We start from the raw sequence: 15,327 nt of genomic DNA, 5'->3' as shown, positions 1-15,327 counted from the left end.
TATGGAATAATGTGGGGAATGCGGTGGATGGGTCGGGCAGTGTGTGAAGGGTGGGAAACGGAGTCAACGGTTCAGGTGGGAGACCCTCCACCCGTCACATGATCCCGTTTCCTGTTCATGTTTTTCTGCAGATCTGCCGCATCTGCGGGTCACTGCTCTACGTGTACGTGTAGCTTCATCTTTCCCCGTTCAGACAAGGCAGTGAGATCCAGGTCTGTCACGTCCTCTCGTTGTGGGTGGACAATGTTTCTTTTCTGCAATATTTTCTGCATGTTTCATTCCACTGTTTTGAGGTGCTAAAGTGCAGCCGATATTTCTGGGTGTCTGACCCGTTTTTGTGAGAATTTAGCCTTTTCTATTTATCTGCGCTTCTCATAAATGTGTAAAGATTAGTTCAGCTTCACTTCAGAATTTCCAAAGCAACACCCAGTCAGTCAAATAGTTCCACACAATTAAGATATTTTATTATATCTTTAATTTTTTTCTATTTTTGTACTATATATATGTATATTCTTATTTTAAATCACAATTGTTAAAAAACTATTGTTATGAATTAGGTTCTACTACTACCGCAGGGACAACAAATTTCATGACACATGCCGGTACTATTAAACCTGATTCTGATATTGATATGGGATACCCACTACCGGTCACCTGATCCCAGTTACCGCAGATTGTAATGTGAGATTGAAGCATTTTCCAGAAATTTGCTTTCCACAGAAATGACAACAGTTCAGTTTCCTTCTGCGGTTCCAGAGCAGAAGCTCAGTCTGTCTAATATTTCCACACAATTAAAATGGGAAATTTGTTTATCATCATCATGGACTGAGCTACAGTGGAAATCTTGCCTGATGTACCATCGACACAGACAGATACATTACAACAGTATATTGAGCTGATATACCACAAAACAATAAAAGCATTAAGGCTGCAGAGAAAGTGCAGTGCAGATAGACATATGGTGCAGGGTCACGTCGAGTTACATTATGAGGTTGAGTCCATTTTATCATTCATTTGGCTTATAACTGCAGACAGGAAGCCATCCTTTAGCCTGGTGTTACGCACTTTAAGGCTTTTGTATCTCTTCCCCGATGGGGGAGCGGGTTTGCAGCAAAAATGTCCAGGTAATGAGGTTCTTTGAGTACATGGCCAGCTTTTCCAAGGGAGGGGAAGTGTAGGAAGAGTCCATGGAGTGGAGGCTTGTTTCTCTGATGTTCTCTGCTCTCCAAAGTTCTCTGCAGTTCCTTACAGTCATGGGCAGAGCAGTAGCCATACAAATGCGTGAAGTATCGACAAGGAGCTCAAAGACCTCGGCCTTCACCCTGTCTTGTGTAGCTGGATCCTGGACTTACTGTCAGATCCCCAGCAGGTAGTAAGGGTGGGCTCCATCTCCTCTGTCTCTCTGACCCTCAGCACACATAACCCATAGGGTTGTCTCTTTGGCCCTGTCTTTTACTCTTTGTGCACCCATGACTTGTGTTGCCACCCACAGCTCCAATCTGCTATTTAAATTTGCTGACAGCACTACATTGATTGGCCTAACCCGAAATACTGATAACAATCAATCAAATGCCTTCTGACAAGGCTCGGTCCAAACAAACTTTTCACCCTTCTTCAGGAGATTGGTCAAAGGAAGAACAATAGCGGCAAAGTTCTTACAGAACTTATGATAATATCCATCCATTCCCAGAAACCTTCTAAGAGCCTTCTTAGCAGTCAGAATAGGAACTTGAGAAATTGCCTGGACTTTTGCCCGAACAGGAGCCAACTTGCTTTGACCAACATCATAGCCAAGACAGGTCACACTGGCATGGCCAAATTCACTCTTAGCCAAGTTAACTGTAAGGTTGTCCTAGGAAAACCTGTCAAATAGCTTTTCTACTGCAGAGATATGCTCTTCCCAAGTGCCACTCCCTGTAACTAAGTCATCAATATAGGTATCTGTGTGTTCTAACTCTCGAATTACAAAATCAATCATTCTCTGGGATGTTCCTGGAGCATTTTTGTATTAAGATATTGTATTCACACAAACCAGATGGAGTCACAAATGCAGAAATTTCTCTACCTCTGTCTGTCAATGGAACACACCAATACCCTTTCAACAGATCAATCTTTGTAAGAAATTAGCTTTTCCAGCCTTATCGATGCAATCATCCACCCTAGGGATAGGATAGGCATCTGTTTTTGTTACTGCATTTACCTTTCTATAATCAGTGCAAAATCTAACATGACCATCAGGTTTGGGCACAATAATGCAGGGTGACTCCAATCTCATTTTGAAGGCCTAATAATACCATTCTCCAGCATATACTCAATTCCCTGGTCAGCCAATTTACACTTTTCTACATTCATGCGATATGGGTGTTATTTAATCAGTTTGGCTTGACCAACATCTACATCATGTACTGCGACTGTGGTTTGCTTGGGAAGATCGGGAAATAAATATTTAAACTTCAGAATTAATTCCTTCAGCTGTTGTTGCTTTTGCTGCAGATGAGACAACTTGTTAGCAATGTTTTCTGGAACAACCGAGTTCATTAGCCTAACTGGGACCATGTTTGGCTTGTGACAAGTCTCAGACGAGTCAATTGTTTCATTCTCAGGGTTGCCAGCTTCATTTGTTTTGACAACAACACACACAGATAGTACCTGCTGTCAAAACAGGCTTTATCATATTTATGTGTACCACCTGTGTTAGTTCAAGTCAGTTGGGTGTTTTACTAACATAATTCACATCATTACTTTGGGAGACTATTTCATACGGTCTATTGAATTTCGCCTGAAGTGGATTTGTCAACATAAGGCAAGCAGCTTATCTCCCACCTGGTATTTTCATTCGCAAGCCCGCTTATCAAACCAACACTTCATTTTTTCTTGAGAAATCTTTAAGTTTTGTCTCGCTAGACTACAGGCTTGGTGTAGTTTATTTTTGAACTTCAAATCATAGTCTAACGAGTTAACATCAATCCACCGTTCCTTTTAACAAGGTCAAAGGTCACTCTGCGACCAAATACAAGTTCAAATGGAGTAAAGCCCAGTGATTCCTGTACTGACTCTCTTTCTGTGGACAAAAGCAAATGTATTCCTTCATCCCAGTCTTTTCCATTTTCAACACAATATGTCTTAATCATTGTTTTGAGGGTAGAATGAAATCTTTCTAAAGCCCCTTGTGATTCTGTATGGTACGCAGATGATGCAATTTGTTTTGCTCCCAGTTCAGAAACTACCTGCTGGAATAATCCAGATGTAAAACTACATCCTTGATCAGACTGGATTTCTTTAGGCAAATCGAATAACGTGAAAAACTTGGTAAGAGCCTTTGCCACAGTTTTAGCTTTAATATTTCTGAGAGGTATTTCCTCTGGGAATCTGGATGCAGTACACGTAATGGTTAGCAGATACTGATGGCCAGCTTTAGTCTTTGGCAATGGGCCAACACAATCCACTATAACTTTGGAAAAGGGTTCACCGAATGCAGGTACAGGCCACTGGGGTGAGCTCATTCGGTTTACCCACAACTTGACAAGTGCCTTTTGGAAACTCTTATTCAGGGTAAACATAACTTCATGAGTTAAAGCAAACTGATCTGCTAATCTAGCAGATTCCTGCATAGTGGCAGCATCATTTCCATCTAAATACGTCTTTATGTCATCAGGGACGCACCTTCTGAATTCTTCAATTAAAACCAGCTCTCTCAAGCTGTTAAAATCATCATTTACATGTTCAGATGTGCACCAGCGGTCAAAACACACAAATTTCTCATAAGCAAATTCCGTATGTCTGGTTCACAGATTTCTTCAAATTTCTAAACTTTTGCCTGTCTGCTTCTGGGACCAACTCGTAAGCTTTGAGCACAGCCTGTTTCACTATGTCATAATGTGTGGTGCGTGGCCATGTGGTTAAGGTGTTGAACTAGCGATCTGAAAGTCATAAGTTCGAGCCTCAGCCGAGGCAGCGTGTGTGTCCTTGAGCAAAGCACTGAACCACACACTGCTCCTGCACGTTTATACTCCAGTGGCGATGATTGGGGCTGCATAAATAAATAAATAATAAGCTGCTTCAGGAACTGTCAAAGCAGAATAGGCTTGCTGAGCCTTCCCCTTAATTACACTTTGTAAGAGAATTTTCTTTCTGCTTTTCTGCCTCTCCAGCCTGAAACTGCCTCTGCCTTTCCGGAGCCTCCATCTTTAAGTTTTCTAACTTGTACTGGAGCTCAAGCTCACGAGGTTTACTTTCAGGAAACACCTCGAACTCCTCCACTTTAAACACACCGTCGGATACATAATGTTCAGCTATTACCCTCTGCATCTGTACCCTCCGCATTGTCAATTTCACCTTAGCAAGTATTAACGTTTTAGCAATACTCAATAACTCAATCCTTCTGGTGTCCTCTAATGCCTGAGAGGTTCACACTTCCAGATATCTATCAACATCTATTGCTGCTGATTTTCCACACACAAATAAATCAAAAGGGATTTCCCCAATGAAATCGATATTAAATCAATCCTTAAATTTGTTCATATCCCAGATGCAGGCCCCATTTTGTTACAAACTGTAACGCTTTAGAAATGAACCAGCAGCAACAGACTACCCCCAGTGGCCACACATTTTAATTCCATGTCCCATTCCCATTCTGATATGTCTATCCACGGCCTCCTCTACTGTCAAAATTAATCCAAACTCAGGTTGGAGGAACAACACCTTATATACCGGCTGGTTAGCCTCCAACCTGATGGGATGAAAATTGACTTCTCTAACTTCCGTTAATGCCCGTCTTCCCCTTCTTACCCCATCACTGACATATTTAATTTTTTGCATGTTTTCCATGTCCCTCTGGTGCTTCCCCCCCACCTTTCTTTCTCCCGAGGCCTCCTGTCCAATGATCCTTTCCCTTCTCCAGCGCTGTATCACTTTTGCCAATCACCTTTCCAGCTCTTAGCTTCATCCCACCACCTCCGGTCTTCTCCTATCATTTCGCATTTCACCCTCCCCCCACTACTTTCAAATCTCTTAGTATCTTTCCGTTCAGTTAGTCCTGACGAAGGGTCTCAGCCTGAAACGTCGGCAGTTCTCCTTATAGATGTTGCCTGGCCTGCTGTGTTCCACAAGCATTTTGTGTGTGTTGTTTGAATTTCCAGCATCTGTAGATTTCCTCGTCAGTGTTATGTGTATAAATATAACTCCCAAACTATTGAGCTCAGGGGAAAAAAGGCTTGGAGTCTTGAGATGGTAAAGTATGAAAGTTCAGTTCAACCACAGAATAGGTGATGAGAGAGAGATAATTGTAATCCAGGGTAAATGTTGAGAGAAGGCAATTATGTCGTATTCCACAGGTTCCATGGTGGTAAAACGAGCCCAACAGTCGCTGTAGATTTTATCTGTCATCCTTCCAAATCCACATACTAATAATCACCCGAAGTGACTTGTCATAATTGGTATCGTCTTAATGAATTACCACACCACAGCCAGGCAAGGGTTAACACATAAGTGGTCTCCACAGGATGCGCCAAATCAGATCCACTCTTATGGATCCAATGAGGTGACAACCACACATTCGATGTACGGTGAATCGATAATTAGCCCACCCTTGTGGGCAAAGGAAAGTTCCAAACAGTGACCCTTGGCCACTAGTTCCCTGGTTTCGATTCTTCCATTTTTCCTCCTTCGTCTCTGTCTGACTCTGAGTGTCTGTGTCCTCGGTTAAAACTAAACAAACTGCACGCGATGTAAACAAGCTGCAAGTCAGACTGATTTGCCTTCTTAATCTCTCTCTCTCGCTCTCTCTCTTAAAATGACAGACCACAGCAAACAAAACCCAGGGATTCAAAACAATGGCCACTCCCCATTGTGAGCTGACAGGTGTGCCAGCAGGTGGGATGACTGAGTGAATCCTTTCCCACATTCTCAGCAGGTGAACGGCCTCTCTCTAGTGTGAACTCGTTGATGACCCTGTAGGGTGAATGACTGAGTGAAACCTTTCCCACAGACTGAGCAGGTGAACGGCCTCTCCACAGTGTGAACTCGCTGATGTACCAGAAGGGTACATGACTGAGTGAATCCCTTCCCACAGACTGAGCAGGTGAACGGCTTCTCCCCAGTGTGAACTCGCTGGTGTCTCTGTAGGGTGGATAAATGAGTGAAGCTCTTCCCACAGACAGAGCAGGTGAACGGCTTCTCCCCAGTGTGAACTTGCTGATGTACCAGTAGGGTAGATGACTGACTGAATCCCTTCCCACAGACTGAGCAGGTGAATGGCCTCTCCCCAGTGTGAACTTGCTGATGATTCCATAGGGTGGATAAATGAGTGAAGCTCTTCCCACAGACTGAGCAGGTGAACAGCTTCTCCATAGTGTGAACTTGCTGATGTACCAGTAGGGTAGATGACAGAGTGAATCCCTTCCCACAGACTGAGCAGGTGAACGGCCTCTCCCCAGTATGAACTTGCTGATGTACCAGTAGGGTAGATGACTGTGTGAATCCCTTCCCACAGACTGAGCAGGTGAACGGCTTCTCCCCAGTGTGAACTCGCTGATGTACCAGTAGGGTACATGACCGAGTGAATCCTTTCCCACAGACTGAGCAGGTGAATGGCTTCTCCCCAGTGTGAACTCGCTGATGTCTCTGTAGGCTGAATAAATTAGTGAATCTCTGCCCACAGACTGAGCAGGTGAACGGCTTCTCCCCAGTGTGAACTCGCTGATGTACCATTAGGGTAGATGACAGTGTGAATCCTTTCCCACAGACTGAGCAGGTGAACGGCTTCTCCCCAGTGTGAACTTGCTGGTGTCTCTGTAGGTTGGATGACTGAGTGAATCTCTTCCCACAGACTGAGCAGGTGAATGGCCTCTCCCCTGTATGAGCTTGCTGATGTCTCTGTAGGCTGAATAAATTAGTGAATCTCTGCCCACAGACTGAGCAGGTGAACGGCTTCTCCCCAGTGTGAACTCGCTGATGTACCATTAGGGTAGATGACAGAGTGAATCCTTTCCCACAGACTGAGCAGGTGAACGGCTTCTCCCCAGTGTGAACTTGCTGGTGTCTCTGTAGGTTGGATGACTGAGTGAATCTCTTCCCACAGACTGAGCAGGTGAATGGCCTCTCCCCTGTATGAGCTTGCTGATGTCTCTGTAGGTTGCCTGAGTGAGTGAATCCCTTCCCACATTCTGAGCAGGTGAACGGCTTCTCCCCAGTGTGAACTCGCTGATGACTCTGTAGGTTGGATGACTGAGTGAATCCCTTCCCACATTCTGAGCAGGTGAATGGCTGCTCCCTTGTGTGAACTCGCTGGTGAGCCATTAGGTCAGATGACTGTGTGAATCCTTTCCCAGAAATTCAACAGATGACCAGCCTCTGCCCAGTGTGGTGTGAACTGATTGGTGTGTCCACAGGTGGGAAGACCGACTGAACCCCTTCTCACACACAGAACATGTGAATGGCCTTGCCCAGTGTGAACTTGCTGATGTACCTTCAATTGTGATAACCGAGAGAATCCATTCCCACTGTCTGAGCAGGTGAAAGGCCTTTCTCCTGTGTAAATTACAGGCGTGCCAGTTGGTCAAATGACTGAGTGAATCCCTCCCCACAGTCTGAGCAGGAAGGATGGTCAATTGGATCCCTTGCTCCACTTCTTAAATATCTCGACAGAGACAACAAAACTGCTGTGCCGTGTTTGAGCGTCCTGGAGACGAATTCCTTCTCATTTTTAACCTGTAAAAAGATTTACAAAATCCATCAATGTGTGTAGGACAACATTTCAGATGAGATTACTTGAGTTACCAAGGTTTGATCTGGTATCACACTGTTACAGTGAGGTTCAACCCAAGTTGGACAGAGAAATCATCTCCTGACTGGGCAGAGTGCTGGTATCTGGAATGACCATCAATTCTCTGATGCTCTTCCTGTTTCTATAAGAATGGGGCATTTCTGCCATCTCCAATCTATGCCTTGGCTCAGTTTGACTCTCTCCATTGGTATTATTCCCTGTTCCTGCTGAGCTGCATGGGTTCCTCGCCCCACAGTAACTGAAACAGTCGCACACAAATAGTTTTTCTTGACGTGCAGCTGGGATTTTCTTTTATGTATTATTAACTTAAAGTGCCACAGCTTTAACGCCATATAAAACATTCCTGCTGAAATGACTGGTTGGTTCACACAGCTGTCAAAAGGGGTTAGAGTGAATTTTTGTATTATTTCAGGTTCTTGTCACAATCATAGAAAATTTCAACACAAAAACAGGCCCTTTGGGCCATCTGGTTTGTGCTGAACTATTTAAACAGCCCACTCCCACACCTCTACCATCCAGGTACCAACATAAACCTCTTAAATGTTGAAATCGAGCGCGCATGCACCACTTGTGCTGGCTGCTCATTCCACAGCCGGATAACCATCTGTGTGAAGAAGTTTCCCTCATGTTCCCCTTAACATTTCACCTTTCACCCTTAACCCATGGCCTCTGGTTGTCGTACCCCCCAATCTTCATGGAAAAAGCCAGCTTGCATTAACACTATCTGTGCTTCTCTATCACAATCAAATCTCGCCTCAATCTTCTGCATTCCAAGGAATAAAGTCCTGATTTGTTCAATCTTTCCTTATAACCCAAGCCCTCTAGACATGGCAACATCCTTGTGAATTTTCTCTGAAATCTCTGAACTTCTTTTACATCTTTCCTGTAGGTAGGTGACCAAAACTGCACAGAATTCTCCAAATTAGGCCTCACCAATGTCTTCTAGAAGTCAACATAACATCCATCTATTGTTATCAGTACTTTGGTTCATGAAGGGCAAAGGGCTGAAATCATTCTTTCCATCCCTATCTACCTGTGATAGCACTTTCAGTGAATTAAGGACTTGTATTCCCAGGTCCCTTTCTTCCACAAAACTCCTCCATGCCCAACCAGTCACTGTGAAAGGCCTCCCTTGGTAGGTCATACCAAAGTGCAACAACTCACACTTGTCTGCATTAAATTCCATTTTCCATTTCTAAAACCATTTTCCCACCTGGTCCAGATCGCACTGCAAGCCATGATAGTCTTCTCGCAGTCCACTAAACCCCCAGTCTTGTTGTTATCCACAAATTTGCTGATCCAGTTAACCACACTATCATCCAGATTACTGATATACATGACAAACAACAACAGATCCAGCACTGATCCCTGTGGCAACCACTAGACACCCCCCTCCAGTCAGAGAGGCAACCATCTGCTACCACACTCTGGCTTCTCCCAAAGACAGTGTCTCATCTGATTTACTGTCTCATCTTGAATGCTGAGTGACTGAACCTTCTTGACCAACCTCCCATATGAGACTTTGTCAAGTGCCTTGCTATAGTCCATGTAGACAACATTCACTGCCTTGCCTTCATCCACTTTCCTGATAACTTCCTTGAGAGACTCTATAAGATTGGCCAGAGCCATGCTGTCTATCCTTTATCAGTCTACAACTATCCAAATAGTTACAGTATATATCGGGTTCCTGCACACACATTCCAATAACTTTCCCAGTTCTGATGTCAAGCTCACCAACGTATAATTTCCTAGTTTATTTTTACAGCCTTTCTTGAACAGCAGAACAACATTGTCTGTCCTCCAATCCTCCAGTACCTCAACTGTCACTAAGGATGATTTAAATATCTGTGCTTAGGCCCCAATAATTTCTGCACTTGTTTTCCGCAGGGTCCCAGTGAACAACTTGTCAGGCCCTGGGGATTGATCCACACTGATTTGCCTCAAGACAGCAAACACCTCCACCTCTGTAATCGGTACAGGGTCCATGAAGTTGATGCGGCTTTGCCTCACTTCTATGGACTCTGTGTTCATAGCTTGAGTAAATACGGATGCAAAAAATATCTCCCCAAGTCTATGTTATCCCTTCATATGGATTACCATTCTGATCTTCCAGAGGATTAATTTTTTCTCTTGGAATCTTTTTGCTCTTAACATATCTGCAGAATCCCTAAGGATTCTCCTTCACCTTGTCTGCTGGGGCAACCTCATGCCTTCTTTTATTTCGTTCATAAGTGTTCACTGGAATTTCCTGTATTTCATAAGGACCCCATTTGTTCCTATCTGCCTGTACCTGGTACGCACCTCCTTTTTATTGATCTGGGAGAGGAAAGCCAAGGGGGTGATAGAGCTGCATGCTGGGAGGTGGGGGTAAGGAGGGTTAAGCTAAAGTTGCAGGGGGAATGGGAGCCTGAATAACAGAACAGATAGTGGAGAGGTTGTGGAGACAGATGTTGTTCAGTCCTCAGACAAAGTCAGGAATGAAAAAGTTGAGCATGGTGCAGTGAATATGCTGAGCCCTGTATATTTCAATACAAGGAGCAGCGTAGGAAAGGTGGATGTGGGGGACATCACGTGATGACGTAGGATCGAGACGCAGGGACCCAGCTCTCCCGTAAAAAGTTAATAAATTAATGTTTAAATGAAGAAAAGTTAGTCAATACTTTTTAAAAGTTACTTATAAACGTCTCCGGACTGTGTCAAGCTATGCCTCAAGGAAGGAAGATGAAGAAAACTAATACCGGGAAGACTACGCAAGTTGGAACAAGAACAAGGCCTACGTCTACCGAGGAACCGCGATCTCAGGTACATTATATCACCGGTGATACGGAACAGGAGATGGTGGCAACACCGGCCACTTCCAAAGGAAAAAAACATCGTGAACTGCGCAAACGCGAAGGATGGAGCATGCGCAAACGGGAGCAAAAAGAACTACAAAGCCCAGCTACCACTGCAACTGAAAGTGATAGCGAATCGGAGGGAGAATCAAATCTCTCGGAAGGATCAGCTGAAGGAGGTAAAAGTCCTTCTAGAAATATAGAAAAGACTTTGAGGCAAATAATGCGTAAATTAGACACATTAAAAGTAATTAAAAATAATCAAAAAATACTCGAAAAAAAAAATTACCAATATGGAGGCTATGCTTGATAAAATGACAAAGAGACAGGAAAAAATGGAAAAAAGAATTACGGACTTGGAAACTACAACGGAAGACATGGTTGAAAGAATGGACAAAATGGAAAAGGAAAATACTGCTTGGACATCAGAAAGAAAACAATTTATGGAAAAAATTGATAAGCTTGAAAATCTCAGTAGACGAAATAATATTAAAATTGTTGGACTTAAAGAAGATATAGAAGGAGAAGATCCAATAATTTTTTTTCAAAAATGGATTCCTGAAAAATTGGAAATGGAAAGAGAAACTCCAATTGAGATTGAAAGGGTGCATAGATCTTTAAGGTCAAGACCTCGAGCTGATCAAAACCCTCGATCAATTTTGATAAAATGCTTACGATACCAAGACAAAGAAAAGATCCTGAAGGCCGCTGCCCAAAGTGCCAAAAATAGAAACGGGCCACTGATGATAGCAGGGAAACCAATTCTTTTTTATCCTGATATAAGTCACAACCTGTTGAAGAGAAAGAAGGAATTTAACCCAGCGAAAAAAGCCTTATGGGAAAAGGGTTTTAAATTTACAATGCGTCATCCAGCAACACTGATAATTTTTTTGGAGGACGGAAAAATTTTTTTTTCCGATTATCGAAAAGCGGAGGAGTTTGTACAAGAACTTCCATCTATTCGCTAATTACACATAGAGGCTTCCAAACGTAATGGATTAAAGATGAAGATAGACCCAAGGAACAGAAGTGATGGACATTTATGGATATTACAGAAGAGAAAAGCAAAATTTTAGAAATACTAAATGAGAACAGTATTTTTTTTTCTCTTCTTATATATATACTTTTTTATGTTGCGGGGGAGCTGGGAGGCTGTGGATCGGTTACTGCGGGATTCACGTGTGTAATCATGGCGGTTGCCATGACCCGTACAGCAGAGGGGGGTAATGTTGTGTCTTTTTTCCACAACATTAGTAGGGGGTATAGATTGAAAAGAAAAAGAATTTTAACATATATTTTTTTAAAAAATGAGAACTCTGTGGAGCATGTGGGGATCTTCCAACATCCAGGCATCCCCTTTTTTTTCTCTTTCTGATTTTTTTTAATAGGGATGTTAGGGGGAGGGGTTAAGGGGAGGGGGGCTGGGTAACACTTTTTTTTTTCCACGCACGTTTATTCTGTAACTATTTGAAAACAATAAAAAAAGTTTAAAAAAAAAAGGAAAGGTGGATGTGTTCAGGGCATGGATCAACACCTGGAATCAACACTAGGATCTGGCAACTGTGGATTGGGACAGGCTGTTTTAGGGCAAAGGTGTGCTTGGTAAATGGGAGGCCTTCAAAGCAACATTTTGAAAGTAGCAAGCGGGTATGTCAGAATAAAAGGTAAAGATAGAAACTGCAGGGAAACTTGGATTGCAAGAGATATTGAGACCCTGGTAAAGCACAAAATGGATTTGCATAACAGGGATAGGCAGTCAGTTTCTTATGGAGTATAAGAAATGCAAGAGAACACATAAGAAATAAATCAAGATGGCTAACAGATGGCATGAGGTTGCTGTCACAGAAAAGGTGAAGGATAATCCTCAGGGATTCTAGTGATAGATTAAGAGCAAAAGGATTGCAAGGCACAAAGTTGGTCCTCTGGAAGACCGGAATGGCAATCCACGTGTGGAACCAAAGCAGATGAGGGAGATCTTAAATATTTTTCCATTTCTATTTACTCAGGAGATGGACAAAGAGTCTATGGGAGTGTGGAAAAGTGGCATTAACCATTTCAACCCTGGGGGAAAAAAACACTCCTCTGGCCACTCACACGCTCAATACACCTCATTTTATACACCAAAAAATGTCTCTAAATATAAACAAGGAAATTATACATTGCACAATCTACTTTCAATGATTCAGTACATTTACACGGACAGGTGTGTAAAAAGGGCCCAAAGAATATCAGGGACAAACAGGCCCAATTCAGCACAACCACAAACTGTTCCTGCTGCTACCATCCAGGAAACGGTACCACAGCAAAAGGACCAACAAGCTCCAGGACATCATCTTCTACCAGGCCCTCAGACTGATTAATTCATGCTGATACAATTGCATTTCCATGTTATATTGACTGTCCTATGTACAAACTATCTATTATAAATTACTATAAATTATACATTGCACATTTAGATGATGTAAGGTAAATATTTCTACTCCTCATGTTTATGAAGTATGTATTTAATAAAGTCAATTCAATTCACCCTCTCCACTATCTGTTCTGTCATTCTGGCTCCCATTCCCCTACAACTTATTTTAACCACATCACCCCCTCCCCTGCTCACTACCACTAGCAAGACTTACCACTAGGATATTCATCCCCTCTTGTTCTGTTCCTCTAACTAACGAATCCCCGATCAGCCTTTTGACTTTCCTCTGCCAGGTAATTCCCGCCAACAGCTTCTAAAGTGGTCCACCTGTTGTTGTTGGGGATGGCCACAAGAGTCCTCTGCGATGGATATTTAACCTCATTCCCCCTCTTGATTCTCACACAGTTTCCTGTGTCCTGCACCTTGGGAGTAACTCACCTCTCTTCATGTCATATCTATCACCCCCTCCAACTGCTGGATGATCTGGAATTCACCCATTTCAAGTTGCAGCTCATTGAAGTGCAGGGTTGGTTACAAGCTGTAGCTGGATGCACATCTTGTAGGTGAGGGCATCAGGGACACTGGAGGTCTCCCCTCCTTCCCTCCAATACCCCTCTAATTTGTAATAACCAGTGTGCAGATAAATTTTGTACTGTGTATTTTTTACCCAGTGACAAGATGTGCACAGTGAATTTTATATAGAGAGGTATTCATTTTCACAGCTGGCAAATCACTGTCAATAGGAACTTACATCTCCTCTGGGTTTGATCGAGTTCATCTGCACTCTCACACAACCTATGTAGCAGGTCTGTAACAGGAAATGGGGAATTTTCTCACCAAAGCTTTTGCACATTGTCCATATGTGGTTTGCTTGCTAAATTACGCTTTAAAAAGTCAGATTTCCAAATATCACTCCAATTCTTCCCACTTGCAAATTCTCCAGCAACTCTTGCATCACCACAATGCACACAGGCATCACTAGTTTCTGTATTCTACATAAATATTCCCCCTGAACCCTCCCCCAATGACTGACGGTGGTGAACTCAGTGAATGAAATCCCAATGAATATGAAAGTAAGGGCAGTGTCTGTCTCACTGGAGTCTGGCACATTTGTGATGTGAAAGCTGCTTGTTGCCCAGGACAAAGGTGTTTGATATCATTACGTACCCAGAAAGAATGGGACAAAACATGTTCTCACCGGTAGAAAAGTCCAGAGCAAGAGGAGGTAGAGGAAGCAACACACACAAAATGCTGGAGGAGCTCAGCAGGCCAGGCAGCATCTACGGAAAAGAGTACTAATGCCGATTTTCTCAACTGCTGATGTAAAAGATTTTGTTCCCTTTCTCCGAGTTCCTAATCCTTGCATTTAGATAGCTGGAGCTCAGCTCTGTCTGACAGATCCATCGGTTCCCATTCCCTCATCAACCGGAAGCTCCCCGGGGCCCATGTACGGATCGTGGGGCTGAGAGAGAGGGGAGAGAGCAGGACTGTTCCGGGATTGCTGGCCACGGTGTCTGGATTTCACAGGAATCGTCCCGAAGTCAGTGTTTAAGATAAAAACACGGAGAATCGCTCTTACCTGCAGCCGACATTTTCAAGGCCTTCTGTGTACTGCGCGCATGCGTGAAACTCAGGGACGTCCTCAGCCTGACGCTTGCACATTTCATTGGTGCTTCAGCGCCGGCGAAATTCTTAACACATGGCCCTATGGGTAATCACGGTGCCATTAAACATTTCTGCAAGCACCGGTTCAATGTCCATACCTCATTTTTTTAATCGTGTGTATAGAAAAATCTGCAGCTGCTTTAACTCAGAAAGCGGCTCCCATAAGCAATATACTCAATATCAACGTGTATCTAATGCCAAAGTAAGATGCAGATATAAAACACAGGAGATTCTGCAGTTGCTGGAAATACAGAGACGCACACACACAAAAGCTGGAGGAACTCTGCAATTCAGAGAGCAACTTAGCAGAGGAGTACACAGGCTTGGCATGCTGAAGGGGCTCGGCCTAAACGTTTTCTATTTATTCCTCTCTCCACAATTGCTGCCTGAAATTAACCTTTTTTTTCTGGTCAACCAGTTTCCAAATGTTTCTGATCTTTCTTTTGTAGCCACTTCCTACTGGTCTGATTCCTCCTCCTCGTAAACTCTAGACCCCATCTCTCTCTGGAACCCCAAAGCCCTGACTCAATCTGGCAACTCATTGGTTTCTGACTCTGCACCATCGAAGATTCACTCGCTAGTCTGCTGTCAGACTTTAGATGCGCATTGTGTTACGAGACCGCAGGTTCATT

At 43.4% G+C, this 15,327-nt stretch overlaps 1 protein-coding gene and 2 long non-coding RNA genes across 3 annotated transcripts in view; 1 reads left to right on the top strand and 2 right to left on the bottom strand.

Annotated features, from left to right (window-relative positions):
• LOC140721241 (uncharacterized) overlaps positions 1-15,327 on the top strand; it is a 100,112-nt gene that overhangs the window by 33,330 nt on the left and 51,455 nt on the right. The gene's annotated exons all lie outside the window — the stretch shown is intronic.
• The window catches only part of LOC140721243 (uncharacterized), a 219,605-nt gene that overhangs the window by 188,848 nt on the left and 15,430 nt on the right, over positions 1-15,327 (bottom strand). The gene's annotated exons all lie outside the window — the stretch shown is intronic.
• Positions 2,989-14,669, bottom strand: LOC140721257 (uncharacterized). The gene is made up of 3 exons (XM_073036107.1): positions 14,610-14,669; positions 6,370-7,707; positions 2,989-3,000 (listed from the first exon to the last, which is right to left on the bottom strand). Exons 2-3 carry the CDS (start codon positions 7,294-7,296, stop codon positions 2,989-2,991), a joined length of 939 nt encoding a protein of 312 aa, XP_072892208.1. The 5' UTR covers positions 7,297-7,707; positions 14,610-14,669.

Source organism: Hemitrygon akajei, unplaced genomic scaffold (genome assembly GCF_048418815.1).
Source record: "Hemitrygon akajei unplaced genomic scaffold, sHemAka1.3 Scf000053, whole genome shotgun sequence".
Taxonomy (NCBI): Eukaryota; Metazoa; Chordata; class Chondrichthyes; order Myliobatiformes; family Dasyatidae; genus Hemitrygon; species Hemitrygon akajei.
This window is presented reverse-complemented; position numbering and strand designations above follow the sequence as displayed.